At 36.9% G+C, this 16,305-nt stretch overlaps 1 protein-coding gene across 1 annotated transcript; it reads left to right on the top strand.

The window, feature by feature from the left end:
• The first annotated feature begins 7,184 nt into the window (after positions 1 to 7,184).
• MGAT4C (MGAT4 family member C) lies at positions 7,185 to 15,012 on the top strand. Its single transcript, XM_062568172.1, has 3 exons — positions 7,185 to 7,334; positions 11,853 to 12,000; positions 13,856 to 15,012. The coding sequence occupies exons 1-3, from the start codon at positions 7,206 to 7,208 to the stop codon at positions 15,010 to 15,012; spliced, it is 1,434 nt and encodes a 477-aa protein (XP_062424156.1). The 5' UTR covers positions 7,185 to 7,205.
• Positions 15,013 to 16,305: the final 1,293 nt, after the last annotated feature.

The raw sequence follows: 16,305 nt of genomic DNA, 5'->3' as shown, positions 1-16,305 counted from the left end.
TTAACTGGAGATCTTGCGTTTCATAGAGGACAGATTTATCTCCCTATCCCCACTCAAAAGTAGACCAGGTACACAGGCAGGTTTCAGCTGCCCTGATGGTGATTTTAAGCTTAAATACCAGATTTCCAGTCGAATTCAAAAGAGTGCCTCTAGGCAGAAGTGAGATGAGGCAGAGCTTGAGATGAATAGCTACACACAGGGCTAAAAAACATTTCAGAATCCAAGAAGGCAAGTAGCATGGAATCTCTATGTGAACACGCAGTTATCTAAAGCTATTTTTAGTGAGTAGGGCCATGTTACCTCACATCTCTGTGCCCCGTCCAGGAAAACTAGCTCTGTTTGTGTAGGGAGTGGCTTTCCAAAGCACACGTGCAGCTGCATGCCTCTCCCCGTGGTAACCTCCACTATCCAGTGGATGGATGAAGCCTCATCCATTAAGCTGATGCACCATTATGCAAAGGCATAGCAGTGAAGGAGAAAGGATTACTTCCTTTGTGTTGAAGCAGATTCATTCCCAGTCTTCTTTAGGTGATCCTTATCCCATTCCTTCAATTTGTCTGTTTGCCAGCATTATATTCAGTGGTAACTATTAGGCTGTGGCAGAGATGAATCTTGCAACCTCAGCAAAGCATTGTGTTTCAAGACTGCTTTAACAGAGATACTTTTTTATTTTTTTAAGCAGCCCTAAAATGAAACATCAACAAAATGTCCAATGATGATACGGCCAGTCTGTCAGGTGTGGGAAATATACTTTCATCCCTTTAGCATACAATGAACGTGATGATTAATAAATGCTTAATAACCTTTTCCACTGTTCTATACTGCATTTATTGTAAATATATTCAAACTGTAAGAATAAAAAAAAAATGCTCTTTTAAAGATAAAAGATGTCAAAAATTGTACTTTGAATTTTCTCTTTTTACCAATAAATACTTAAGTATTTATATGACATTGAGGATTTTGGCAGCGAATATTGACTTTACATTATCATCCACCTGGTGGATTTCCACCAGGATTCCTGTAAGATTGCAGATTCAAGGCGCTAGTTTGGAAGAAAAGGCATTTGATCATGTCTCTCTCACATGTCAGGTTGTTTGCTTTTGGAGCAAAAAAAATAAATAGACGATACTTGTTTGACTCAACAGCGAAGAAGAATGGTGGTCCATTTACAGATAAAAATCTGATCCCTCCCTATTTTCATGGAGGCATCAAAACTGGAAGTGCAGAAATGCCAGCATGACTCCACTAGCCTTTACACACTTATTAGATGGGAAAAAAAAAAAAAAAAAAAAAAAAAAAGAATAGACATAGACTACCCTATTCCCCACACAAAAACTTTAGGTTATTTCTGCTCCCAATATTATGACTTTCTTAAATTACAGCTATAGGTAAGATTATATAGGACATACAGATGACATAGGGGATATTTTGCCCTCAGCTCCTGCTTTGATAGCCCTTCCCTATTACCCAAGTGGAGAATAATGAATGGCTTTAATTTTCAGCAGGGATCAATGAGCTTTGTTCCCCAACATAGTGTGGTTGTAGGTGACTAGAATTTCACTGAGAGAAATGGTTGTCTTTCTGAAATTAAGATGGGCAATTGGCTACAATAGGCCTGCCAGTTAGCTGTGGGTAAGAGACAAGCAAAAGCATTAATATAGGGAGCATCTTCTCCCATCTTAGTCATTGCTTTGCCTTGATTAGATTTGATTCCTCCATGTAAATAAATATACTCTACATTTTACTCAGAGCTCTACAGCCAAAGTAACTTTTCTAGCACTGTTCTATGTCACTCTGAAGCCATCAAACAGGGAAGTCAATTTGTCCTCCATACATCTCTATATCTCCGTATCAAATTTAAGCTCTTTATTTTTCTGTATTGTTTTGTAACTTGCTGCAGTTGGAGGATTTATTCCCTTTCAAATTCTCTTTAAACTCCCATCCCCAAACTATTGGCTGTGTGTATTTCTATAAGCTATGCCAATACTTGAAATAGTTCCTCATGTTCTGTGGGTTAAGGATCAAAATACCTTTCAAATCTCTTTCTAAAACCCACTTCTGCCCATCTTTTGCCTATCTTTCCAACGGTGCTAATTTTGAGCAATGTACCCACTCATATACCTCATTTTTGAGTTGCTTTATCCAGAATATAAGTTCTAGAACACATAAGATGCTTTAAAATGTTCACTTTGAACCCTAGGGAGCTACACAATGACAAGTCATCCAAAAACGTAAACTTAGTCCAAGTTAAAACCCCCACTTCAGCTCCTGTATTTGCTAGCCGCATTCTGAGCTACACTTTCCTTTCCCCTACACCAGTTTTTACTTTTCTGCAGCTAGTGACAGCAAACCTCCTGCCTGTCAACCTTAAGCATTTTATACATACTTTCAAGCTTTCAGTAAGGCAGACAGTGAATCTTGTTGGGAGTCTATCTGAGCAGGATGGAATAGTCTATCCATTACAATTTTCCAGTTCACTACCAACCATAGCTCAAATGTGCATGATGACTCAAGACTTTCTTTTTTTTTCCATTACACATAAGAATATAACACACACAAACACAAATATCCCAGACCTTGATGTAGAATTTAGTAATAATCGTGTTTAAAAAAATCCTGTATATTTTTCTGGATTTTTCTCTCTTTTTCTTCCTGAAAGTGTTTCCTTTGCTTCAATCGCTCTGTTTGTAAAGACGATTGAATGCAACCCTTGGGACATCATGTGCAGCCTTCCAAAAAGAAAAGCAGAAAAACAAATTGGACAAGCATTGAGAAGTTCAAGCAAAGCAATTCAGTTACACAATGGTGGAATAGTATGTCACAAGACTGAGGGATGAAGAATCCGCTTCAGAGCATCTTAGTTAAATCAAGGATTGCAATAAAGCTCACAAGGGGGTTTATTAATCCAATTATGCTTTTTTGTGTGTTATGTATGGATTTTGTTGGTATAATAAATGTGATAGAGGATCTGCTCTACTGTACCTCCTGGAATACAGACTGTGCAGTGGCAGGCAAAACTGCATGGCTGATTTGGAAATACTATTGTTTAAACATAATGCAGCTGACAATTCTGACAGCCATCAGTTCCTCTACAAATAAGCAACTTTTCTTGAACTGTTGAGGCGTAGCACTAAAGCATGTGCAAAATATAATACAAAGAGGACCTTATTGCTACAACCCTCTGCATCTATAGATAAAAGCAGTTTTTACTGTCCTGGTTATGTAGTTATGTGGTTAGGTCACTAACTTAAGTTGGCCACACTTAAGAGTAAAGGAACTCCATAGGGCCCTTTTACCTACTAGTTTGAGGAGGGAATAGTTCAGGAATGTAAACAATAATCTCTGAAATCAGGACAAATCACTAATATTATCAAAAAGCTCTGAAGAAGGTGGGTTGAATGGTTCACCACAGTGACCTTGCATGTGTGTGTGATGGAGAAGTTACTATGGGGCTCATGAAAAATCTCTGAAAAGGAGGAGGGTAAGGAAGAAAATCTTACTTTGACTCGCTTTTTCTTCTTGGAAAAAAACTATATTGACAGCACAAATGAAAGATGTTTAAAAAGGTTTAACACATTTTTTTGACTTCAAGGATTTGGTGCATTAAGAGTAGATTCTTATTAAAGGTCATTTTGTTTTAGTTTTTTTAACCAACAATTTTCAAAATTCTACTGTGTGATGTAATTTTTGCAAGGGAAAGCTGCACCTTATCAAGAATAAGTCAGTCTTGGTCTTTGCACAGCTTTCATATCTTTGCAGGATCTATAAAGAGCAGCTTCTTCAATATTGTGAAGGGATGTCGTTTATTTTAGCTCATTGTCTTCTCAATGCTGTATCGGTTTATAGAATCAAAAGAAATGTGGATTCATATTACTATGCAAAGCTACACATGTATGTGTCTATACAAATATGTATTTAGGGATTTGGGATCTGGAAAGAGAGAGTGAGGAAACCAATATATCTCATTTATAAAGGAAAAGAAAGTTAAAATTCATGCATTTATATTAAGTATTACATTTAGATGCTTATTGGTGGCTTTATGAAATGATTACATTTATACCATTCTGATATCTATTTAATTGTGTGTGAATAATGAAGGCAGGAAATTTTTAAGCAAATCTGTGATTTCAGAGTTGAATATTGAATTGAAGCCTTTTTTTCTTTTTAATCAGGGTCTTAGTTTTGAGTAACAGTGAATCTTTTGTTCAAACACCTTAATGAACATCAGGGGTCTCACTGTGGAAGGTTCTAAATCCATTTTTTTAAAGGGTTATTGACGTGACCTACACCCAAGGCAAAATTTACTTTTTTCATCACAAATTTCGCTTACTTTTTGTTCTATGATGCAATGTTACAAGCTGGAAATAGTTGAAAAAGAAATAGTTCTGGGAAAATGTAAAGAATTCTGTCTGCCTATATGAGGCTGTGCACGTTGTTATACTAAAAGCCTACAATGTGAGTTTAACAAACAGTACCTTTACACAGACTGGTTGGAAGAAGGAGCTTTGCGAGCAGGTTGAAGGCTGACGAGTGCGCATCTGCACTGCCATCTGCTGTCAGTGAGCGCGTCCAAGCCTTCTTCGAGGACCTGGCAGCTGTAGCAGGTTGCATCGTAACTGCAGTGTCCTCTTCAGTTCCTTAAGTTGGCACGAGCAAGTAAACAAGTTCATGAAGGAATAAGCAATATTAAAACTGTACTTTGCCTTCAGCTGTTTGAAGGGCTCTGTTTGCAAAACACTAGTGTTGTAATGACTTCACGTGAAACCAACACAAAAAAAAAAAATGCAAGTGTTTTCTTCTAAATGGTAACCAGGCTGAGTTCTCTTTCTGTACATCAGCATCAGTCCTCCAGTCTCATCTGTATGTTTCCCTCAACTTCTGTTCCTAATCTAAAAATGAAATTATCTAATTGATGAAAACTGTTTGGGAGAAATATATCAGCAAACATCGTTTTGAGTCAGCGCCCTCACGCTTAGTGACTTTGGTCAGGCTACTCAGACCCAAGAGGAGGGAACTGTGTACTACTTCAGATCAGCAAATATGGCACATGCAGTAATTCTGTGACTAAGAAAACACTTATTCATTCCAAAGTTTTCCAAAGGAAAATTTCAGTCTGTGCAACTGTGGAGCATCTCCATATGTTATCCCAGGAGTATGTGGGGGAAGCATCTGGAGAACCATAGTCCTTTTATATCGAGGTAGGGTCATCTGGCAGCCCTTACCAAACAAGATCAGAAGCAAGCCAAATCCCCTTTTACTCATTGCTACATTGTGGTATAGCAGTCATTGTGGTATAGCAGTGTGTATAAACTACACATGCTGTCCTGAATTCACTTGTAAATCTCATCCAAAACAGAGCAAGCAGGATGTCGAACTGTGTAGATGTAGCTGCAAAATTGGTACTGCTAAGTAACAGTTCCAGTACCAGATCCTTACAGGAATCTTAAAGGAGATATTCAAATTTCATTTTTGTAACAAAATTTAAAGTTTATAAAAGAAATGCTCAGTATTCTTCTCGGGGGGAAATGAGCTATCTTACAGAATTTTTTTTATGCATCTGAAAGTATATTCATAATAGTACACATGACTTTGAGCACACTTTGGTAGAAACACACTGATGATGTTATTAGAATACAGACATATTTGGTTCTTTTCCTATGAATAGAATTAGCCTAAGGATAAAATCTCACTTCTAAGAATAAAATTTATCTTCTTGCTAATGTTGATTTTCATACTACATTAAGAAGAAGGAAAGTGCTACTGTAATCTGAGAGGGCTTTTTGAACTTCAGGCTGAAAAATCCTTTGATGTATAAGTTATTCGTTTCTCAACATAACGATTTTTAAATTATGTTGTGTACAACTAGTGTTTGTTCTCTAAAGTTCACCATGGATCTAGATGGATTACACCTAGCAGTTTAGTGTTTGCCTTACTAATACTTGATGTAGATACATCCCTGTTCTCTAGATTCTAATGGAGTCATACTTCCTCAGTTAGATATATTTAATCAATTTGGCAAAGTATCTATGGATTTCATTTTGCACTTAGAACGTTTTTTAATGCTATTTTTGTCCTAAAAATTCTCAATATGGCATAAAAATTAGTTGAGAGAACTCATCCTTAGGTCTATTTTATGTCAGTTTAGATATTCAGTATTTTTAGAAATGTAGGTATACTAAGTCTATACTTTAAATATAGGATTTAACTGTTGCACACGCAGTACCATGCAGTGCTTTTTACTGCTTTACATAGATTAACAGAGCTTTAAGGTTTCTGTTCATATATGACTTTAATATATTACATTTCATAGATGATCAGATATTGTTATGGACAATAGCCATAATACTTTTGCATTTAAAGCAAATAAGAATATAAATTAAAAGTTTTAAATTTATTTTTCAGTTCAGAATCCCTTAGAATTTTGGCAGTGTGACCTGGAGTCTGTATTTATGGATTTTTTTTCCTATCTTGTGGCCACATCTTGTTTAAATACATGGAGTCCTACACAGGTTAATGCTTATGATTTGATAGCTGGGAATGAGATTCATCTTATTTAACTAAGGTAGTCATCCATCTCTCCTGTTAGTGGAGAAAATGGCACTTCCAGAGGGTGTTATTCCACCCTAGTGCAAATGTCGAAGGCTGATGGATGGTCCACAGCCTCGGTGCTGTTTTGTGCACCTACTTGCATCCTCACTGCAGGGAGGGTCGGCATCATGTGTGCCCAGCAGTTCTGATATCCAGACTTTTCCAACTGGTGAGGGAATAGGATCGTACAATAGCTTCTTCCCCACCTCTTGGCCTGTCTTTGGAAGAAAATCCAAATGCATGGGGAAAGAATGCATTTTCTGCCATCAAGTTGGAATGTAACAGAGTTGTACATGGGGAACTGGACTGCTGGTGCACGTAGTGGACCAATGGCAGGAGCATATGGTTTCATCTCAGCATAAAATGTCTAGGAGAAATCATGCTTTTTCTTTACTGACAAAAATAAAGAGAATTTAGATCATAATTAGGGCTCTATTCTTAACCTGAAGATGGCCATGTTTAGATTAAATGGATCCCATATATTCTATAAATGCTTGAAGAAATTTAATATACCTGAAGGTAATTTGATGTACAATCATGATTATCAGATAGACGAACAGTTATTATAACACTATGGTTTTCTTTCACAGGTGACACTACTGTTTGCCCTTCTTCACATGAGACACAACTTGAAATATTTTGATAAAATGAGATGCTTGCGGAAAAGATCGGCAGTATCATTCTTAGGAGTCCTTGTCATTTGCTTGCTGTTCATGAACTTGTACATTGAAGATGGTTATGTTTTGGTAAGTTTCTTAGACAGAAGAAATGATGCTGGAACAAACAAACAGAACAGGATGCATCCTCAGTGAAGCAGCCGAATTCATAATTCCTGCAGTTTCCCACAGCTAGTGTATCATCAGCAGTGGAGCTTCCTCAAAACATGCCCTTTATGACCAATCCATCTTATCATTATATACATTTTATGGAGTGTACCAGTAAGATCCTAACATTTCTTTTTACAGAAGTAAAATATAGCTTTATTTATTGTGGGGATGGGAAAATAGGTAACAAAAGTAGAAAAATACAGAGCTATTTCTATCAGATATTCTCCTTTGAGTCAAAATATTTCCCATATTTCACTTCCTTCTGAATTTATCTCAATTTTAATGACAAAATTGGTTACATCTGGAATAATCACATGACTAGGAGCTCCATTTTCAGTCCAGACTGCAAATATCTCACCTGTCAATATTGTATTATGTAAAATTATAAAAATATATATAGAGAAGAGAATTTACACTAATTCTGCGTTATTTTAAGCTGCTTGAATGAATAATTTCTTTTCAGTGTTTTTAGTCTGTGTTTTTGTCATGTTCTGTATCCCAGATTTAAGCCTCACAAGTTCAATGTTACAAAGTTAACAACTGGATATAAATGGTGTATAGTGCAATTTTAAGATTTTTTAAAAAAGATTTATTGAAAGATCTGAGTTAGGATTTTCAATAATAGGCTACCAGCAAGGTATTATAAACCTGAAGTTTATATATAACCTATGGGAGTCTCACAGCTGAATCCAAAGAGGGTTCTGTTGTATTCATTAACATATTGAACTTCCAGGCTATTGGTAGTTGTACTGGGCCCTGTAAAAGGTAGCTTAATATCTGGAATTTACAAATAGTCAAATGACTAAACTACATATGTAATTCTGTGATAAGATTAGACAGTGTTTTTCTGGATCTTGAATTAAACTACTGAGTGGTTTTCTGATCCTCTATGCCATCCTCTTGTTTGTCTCATACATCTAATTGGGGCAGTAGAGACTTTCTGATACTCTGGAAGATGAAGTTTGATTTTAGCTGGGTCTGAAAAGCAGCATCATAATATAAGAAATGTGTAATACATACATAGCAAAATCCTTAAATAAATTTAGTAGAATTATAGATAACTTGACCTGAAACAAAAATATTTTCTTATAACATTAATTCTAATAATATTGTTAATATTGTAAATATTAAGGCTATCCTAGTGCTTCTTAAATAATTCAAAAGAAAAACCATGCTTTTATCACATTACTGCATTACAGATATATTGCTTTCTCTAATAGTACTTGTACTAAGGTTTTGCACTATATTTAATTAATTTTTAATTTCTCGGTTGTGATCAAATTTGACCTGGCTTACCACATATTTTTTTTCCCCCAGTGGCATTCTCCTTGCTTCTTCTTATGTCACTAACTGCTTCAAAGTCCCCCAGATGTTTCTGAAAGTGCTTTTATTATCACTGCTAATGGTGTTCCTCTTGGTTTGTTTTTCAAATCTTTTCTCATCCTGTTTGCCAGCTCCCCAGATGGTTCCATGTCTTATTCCTAATTTGCTCTTTCTTTCCTGTTTTAGAAATTCACTTTCTTTCATTGCTTCTCTCATAACAGTTCTGGCATGTTTGCATTCACGTAGCTTCCAGCCAAGTCTCTTGCCAAATCCCTTGACAGTTCTCCCAGATCTCTTGATACCTTTATGGTCCATCAAGCATTTTTCAAATGTGTTAGAGTATTGACTTTTAGTTTATTTATTTATTTTTACTTTTAACTTCCCTGACCATGTCTGACAGCTCTGTTACCCTGCCTGGTGTGTTTCCTCTGCTAAGGTAAAAGATAAGCAGTTTCAGTGTCAGTGGGTCAGTGGTAAGGAGATATATTCTCAAGCACGCCCTTCAAGGATAGCAGGCTAACCCCTAAGGATAAGCGAATTTGAAAATCTTCAGAACTATGAAGGCCTTCTGACTTCCTAACTGTAATTTGTCTCCTGCTGGAATATCTCTTCAGGGTAACAGATAGAAGAAGAGTGTACTTGGCCCCAGATCCTCTCTTCCCAGTCTCAAAGAGCAAGCCGTACAGAGGGATGTGGGGCTGTCATCTCTTTCTCCAGCTATAAGATGAAATGAGTAGCATTTTTCAGGAAATCAGATTGAAAAAAGTGAGATGGATTGTGGCAAATCTTCCACAGAGAGAGGTGAACTTTCCCTTTTCGTTTAAAAATTCTCACATGCCTTAAGAATCCTTTCAGTCTTTCCTGTAGGGCATTTGTTGTGGGACTGGAAAGTAAGGGCCCACAGGTAGAAATGCTTCATCTGCAGTGTGTGTTATCACATCTGATCAAACATTTTGAAGACATTGAATTAATATAAGCTAGATCACTATATCTGTATGATTTGCAGTGATTTTTCTTACATACTCTGAGTAGTAAGTGAATTGTAAGTGCAGCATGTCTTCTTAACACTTCTATGAGTACTAGTTATTTTAGACTGCATGAAAATAGTAATAGCATTGTAGCTGACACAGCAACCTTAGTAGGGCAGAATATCTCTATAAAGAATGGAGCACTTCCAGCCCCTGCAACACCCACAGGAGCTTCCCAAGTTCCAGCAAACTACAGAATATAAGTTAGTAGTTAATTAATAGAGGAAATAAAGAACCAAGATAGAAAAGGTTAGAGAGCTAAAGAAAGCTGATCAAGCTCTTCAGCTTCATTGACCTCTGCATAATAATCAGAGAAGAACCAGGTTTTTTAAATTTATGGAATTTTCTGTATTTTAGTTTTGTTTTCCATTCAAAAAAGGAATGAAAGCAACAAAAACCAAAAGGATTGCTACCCACAAAATGAATTTAAGAGGAAAAAAAAGAAAAATGTTTGTGGTCAGTTCAAATATTTTGTTTGTTAAAACACTTTGTCCTGACATTCTCTTTTTCTAAACATTTTATAACTTTTTATGTAGAAGAACCTCAGCAATATGAGTTTCCATTCCAAAACTACTTATGAAATGAGGAATTTCAGTGTTCCATTCTGGAACTGATGGCACAGGATGTTATGACATTAGGGAAAAGACTTTGTCAAAAAAAAAAATAATAAAAATATTTGGAACCAGCATTTTTTTTTTTTATTTGACTGATTTCCCTGAAATCTTCTGAAGTTTTAGCACAGTCTCTTGCTAGGCCAATGACTGACATTTTAGTCAGAATCTGATCGATGTAAACCTTCATCTCATAACTTAAAAGCTAATGCAAAGTAGCATAGCAGCACTAGAAAAGTTTTTCGGAGAGACCTTGCAGATCAAGAGAGCATATCAGAGCAGGTAGATGCCCCTGGATGCTAGCCAAAGATCTTGACTGAGCTCAGAAGTGGATTATTTACTACTGCTACGAAAGAAAAATAATGAACGTTAGAATGAACCTAGATCTATTTACAGGAATGTTTCTTTATACTATAAAGTACGTATCTTGAAATATTTTTATTTTTGAATATTTGTGCTTTAAAAAATGAATGCTGTTTACCGTTTGAGTGATTGCTTTTGTAAGCAGTAGCACTGTTTACTGCATAATGCTCTCATTTAATGACAGGTTAGGAAAATTTTAGTGTACTAGCATATTTTAGCAGAAGAAAGAAACTCATTTATACACTGGCCTGTCATCAGAGACTTTAACCAAACACTATAAATTAAATAAGCATTTTTACCTTTAGCTTCAGTCTCCTGACACTGCAATATATTGGACATTTTCTCCTTTCTAAAAGGCTGAGGGACAGATTTTTCCTGAGACTTCTGTGAGCTTAATAATAGGGCAGTGCTAACGGAGCCTCCCCATTCCCTGTGCAACTTCACTGCAACTGGGGAAGTGTTTAGGAAGACAAAAGACAGGAAGAGGTGGCCTGGCCATAAACTTGCCTTTTTCTATACCACCAGTGTTGGCCAAAACCAGCCAAAGCTTTGGCTGTCTGGATGAGCACACGCACTTCTGCTCATGAATTTGATTCAGAGCTACTCAGGGAAGTGGCAAAGTGAGACAGATGTCAGGACACAGCTTCATGTTACCTTTGCTACAGTTGGTTTATTGTTTTAACATTGCCAAAAACATTTTCAAAATATCTCCCCCAGTGCATCATCTATGAAAATTACACCAATCACTGCTGAATGATACTCTTTATCCCTATATTGAGCAATGCAACACTTTTTGTAATCAATTTGATATCTTCAGTCCTTCTAGAAAACAGAATTTCCAGAGCTTTTGTCCAAAATATTTTTTCTTCTTTTCCTCTTACCATAATCTGAAGGGTTATGGTAGATTTCCTGTAACCAAAAATGTGTGATATTCGATAATGGGTTTTAAAAAAAAAAGTGAGGTGACATCTACATGCTTTCAGGAAAGCTGACACTGAAAAATGTTATTCTTGGAAACCTGCCTGTCCCTGTTTTCTCTCTGGCTGGCATTCACAAATGTGTTTCTCTCTGTCTCTTTCCCTCTCCTATTCTTTTTGTTTTCTCACTAATAGGAAGGGGACAAGCAGTTAATCAGAGAAACAGCCACGCACCAGCTTAACCCAGAGCGCTATGTTCATACTTTTAAAGATTTGTCTAATTTCTCAGGATCTATAAACATTTCCTATCGCTACCTAGCTGGCACGCCTTTGCCAAGGAAAAGTAAGTAACTGCAATCCGAATGTTATGAAATGAGGTAATTAAAAATGGGTGAAATCCATATAGTCCCTGTGGTATTTCTATGAAGGAGGGTCTCAGTTAAACGACGAAGGTCTTGGAGAGCTTAGTGGCACATCTGTCTTTGGCTAGTAGTCTGTGGGTAGCTGGAAGTTCATCCCTAGTAGTGAACGACTCCAGGTCTGTTCTCTTTCTGACCTGATTCGTGGTCTTCCCACAGACAGCCCCTGGACAGCTGGTGTGAGCATGCTTTGTGGATTACCCCCTTGCCAATATTAAGGCAGCAGGAGCTATGCATGCTCTGGTGGTGCTCAATAGCCACCTTCTGAGACCCTATTGTCAGCCTCTGCATGTGCAATCAGTAAATCCAATCAAAGGTATCTTTGGGATCAGGCAATGTAGATATGTCCTTCTGGTCCTCTGTTGTGTTAGTCCAGTAGCTGTAGATGGACTTCCTTGCCCCATTAGCTGTGATGATGGGAGAGAGGAATCGTGGTGTTATGAAGGTGGTAGAGGAGGATTCGTCTCCCAGCCATCTGCAAAAGGAACATCTCGTAATTTTGACTTCAGGTAGGATTCAAGACTTTCAGCCTGTTGTGAAGGATGGCCATAACTAGATTTTAGGTAGGTGTCCTTTTAGTTCCAAATCAATCACTTCACAAACATAAACAAGGCTCAAAAGTCCAAGCAGCAATGATAAAATAAAGCCATCCTTTTTTGTTGATCTTCATAGAAGATGATAAAGTTTGTTCTAATAAGATTTGAGAAAATTGGGTCTGTGTAGACAGCATAGAAGTCTTTGAGGTTGTACTACACTGTACAAATGCATTTTGAGCAGATTTCAGCCTAGCGGGAAACTCTAAAACAATTCATCAGAGCACAATATTTTACAGACTAAATTATTTCAAGAAAGCTGGGATAGTTTCGACTAAAGTACACCTTGGTAATTATAAAATGTTAACTTTTTTACATTACAAGTTACAAAACGTGGAGACATTAACAAACATCTGGAAAAAATGGTTTGGACTGCTGGTAATAATGCAGTGGTAGTGACTCCAAAACAGCATATATGAAAATTAATCCTATATAATTAAGCCATAGCTCTTCCCAAGAAAATGTAACAGCATTAAAAATTACTTATAGAAATACAGGTATGCAGTTGTATGCTCTCTTCTACTTTAAAATTATATCTAAATTATGCCTTACAAGAGGTATTTTCCTGTAAATTGCTCACTAAGTCCTGAAAGAGGCTTAGGAGAAGAAATACTAGCAAGGAAAAATTGGACAAATTCAGTTAAAGATAAAAATTCAAAAAGAAATTATCCATGCAACATTTATAAAACTACATTTAGGTGTAAGTGTAGTCTTGTGCAATCTTTAAAATGATCAAAGTTTGGCAAATAATCTTTAGTTTACACTTCTGTGCTGTATTTCACAGTGGCTTGAGTTAAAAATGTTGCATGAATCATAACTCACAATCCCCTTTCTTTTAGCAGATTTTATAGCTTTCAACATTGTCTAAATGGATTTTTCCCCTACCAGGCATATACGTGCACATTGCTTTGACTTTTGTCCATTTCACACCATTCCTTGCAGTTAACAAATGAATGTTCAATGCAATAGTCTCCATATGTCTATTTGCTTGCAATACAGTTCTTCTTTCATGAAAAAGCAATAAATATCCTTTGTTGCATGCAGTTTAATAAGTTCACATACCAAACTTCTCAGACTTCACCATTCAAAAGGTTTATTATATAAGCACAGCCCTGGAGGGTAGCTTTGTGGCTAGATGGTATTCAATGTCAAATATTCAGTTTATGTTGACTTCTCTTTTGTACAGGGTATCTTACGATTGGACTATCCTCTGTGAAACGGAAAAAGGGAAACTACTTGCTTGAGACTATCAAGTCCATATTTGAGCAGTCAAGTTATGAGGAACTTAAAGAAATTGCAGTAGTGGTGCAGCTGGCAGATTTTGATTCAGCCTGGTGTGAAGGAATGGTCCAGGATATTTCACAGAAATTTGCTCATCACATAATTGCAGGCAGATTAATAGTTATTCACGTCCCTGAGGAATACTACCCAATATTGGATGGCCTCAAGAGAAATTACAATGACCCAGAAGACCGAGTGAAGTTTCGATCCAAACAAAACGTAGATTATGCCTTCCTGCTTAACTTTTGTGCTAATCTTTCTGACTACTACGTGATGCTGGAAGACGATGTTCGCTGCTCGAAGAACTTTTTGACAGCTGTTAAGAAAGTAATTACCTCACGAGAAGGATCCTACTGGGTGACTTTGGAATTCTCCAAACTGGGGTATATTGGAAAACTTTACCATTCCCATGACCTTCCACGCTTGGCTCATTTTTTGTTGATGTTTTACCAAGAAATGCCTTGCGATTGGCTCCTGATCCACTTTCGTGGGCTGTTAGCTCAAAAGGAAGTGATACGTTTTAAGCCTTCTCTGTTCCAGCACATGGGATACTACTCATCTTACAAAGGGGCTGAAAACAAGCTGAAGGACGATGATTTTGAAGAGGAATCATTTGACATCCCTGACAACCCACCTGCAAACCTGCACACCAACATGAATGTATTTGAAAACTACGAGGCAAGCAAGGCTTACAGTAGCATTGACGAGTACTTCTGGGGAAAAGCTCCTTCTACCGGAGACTTCTACGGGATTGTATTTGAAAAGCCCATTAAAATCAGTAAAATTAAAGTTGTTACTGGAACAGAAGACCGGCAAAATGACATCTTGCATCATGGGGCCTTGGAAGTGGGGGAAAAGATTGTAGGGAGTAAAAAAGGGAGACAATGTACAACTTACTTGAGACTGGGGGAATTCAAAAATGGAAACTTTGAAATAACAGATGTAGAGCACAAAGTTCTGTTCGATATTAACTGCATGAGAATACTTGTTACCAAAAGTCAAAAAGAGTGGCTGATCATTAGGAGCATTAGCATTTGGACTTCTCAGACACCAAATCAATAAAGCAAAGCCACCTGAGGTGGTACAGAGCGAATATGATCACCTGGGTCCCAACTGGTGCCATTCCCCAGAAAAAAACTGATTGACTTCCGGTTCTTTACTAAAGACACAGAAATTCTGGGGAAATCGTAAAACAAACAAAGCAATTTATTTTTTACTAGTCTGGCCAGGCAATATATAAACACTCATTTGTTGAAAAGTTTGAATTTTATAGGAAAGGCAAAGTTCTCAAACCTTTCTTGAGATCTTCAACCCCTTTTTTATTATCATTTCTCTTTTAGGGAGATCTGCTGGACAAAACAAAACAGAATATCCTTATTGTGCCAAAAGGTTTAAAGCTATAACTGGTATGTTGTGAAAAGAAATTATATTCCATCTTATGCACATACAAATTTAAAATGTTATGGTAGTATGCATTTGTACAATAGTTGATGATGTGTTTCGTTCAAAGGCAGTTGTGACAAGGAAGTTGGTCCTGGTCCTGGCAGTTTCATTCCGAGCACTGTAAGAAAATGGTGTGGCTAATCTTTGCAGCTTCTTTTCAAAAGGGAATGTATGTAAAATTATAAATCTGACATGACAACTATGTAAAAAATAGATAATTGCATCTATTATTCTGTCTCAGCAATTATGCTTTATTTCTTTTCCTGAGTGTTTTCATTGAAATGAGGCACTACTTGGATTCAGTATAACTTAGGGGACCAATTTGCTCTCCTTATTCAGGCAAAATGCCTCATAGTAAGGATTCTGCTTGAGTACGGATGTCACTATCAAACCCAGGCACCTCAAGGGCAACACTTCTCTTAGACGAGCATCTGAACAGATCTCAGCTTCAGCATTTTCTTTTCCCTCAACATATGCAGAACTCACCATGAGAAATATGCACATAGCTGAAAACTTCAGCATACTTTCTGAGAATTGTTATTCCCTCTATATTTTATATCCAATCCATTTATGATACAAATGCAATTGTTAGGTACCAGGTTAAGCAATTGGAACTGAAGGTAATCACCAGTCTTTCCTGGCAGATCTCTAGGCAACACAGCTGTGAAAAATCTTCTCCATGGTATGCAAAATGAAAAATCTTGATTTAATGAAAAAAAAAATGTTTCTAAATCAGTTTTGATTTTTTTCTATAGTTTTCCAGTCCTGATCATGTTATTTTCATATCAGTTTTTCCACTGCCTCTGGTTATTTCCTGTAACTTTATTTTGCCTGGCTTGAGCCAATAAGCTGAAAGGTTCCTTGGTCCTAATGACTTCAGTGTCAGCTCTGAGCTGTTAGTGTATCACAGAG

The sequence above is a fragment of the Rhea pennata genome, chromosome 1 (genome assembly GCF_028389875.1).
Source record: "Rhea pennata isolate bPtePen1 chromosome 1, bPtePen1.pri, whole genome shotgun sequence".
In the NCBI taxonomy this organism is placed as follows: domain Eukaryota; kingdom Metazoa; phylum Chordata; class Aves; order Rheiformes; family Rheidae; genus Rhea; species Rhea pennata.
Note: the sequence above shows the minus strand (reverse complement) of the source record. Positions and strands in the feature narration are given on the sequence as shown.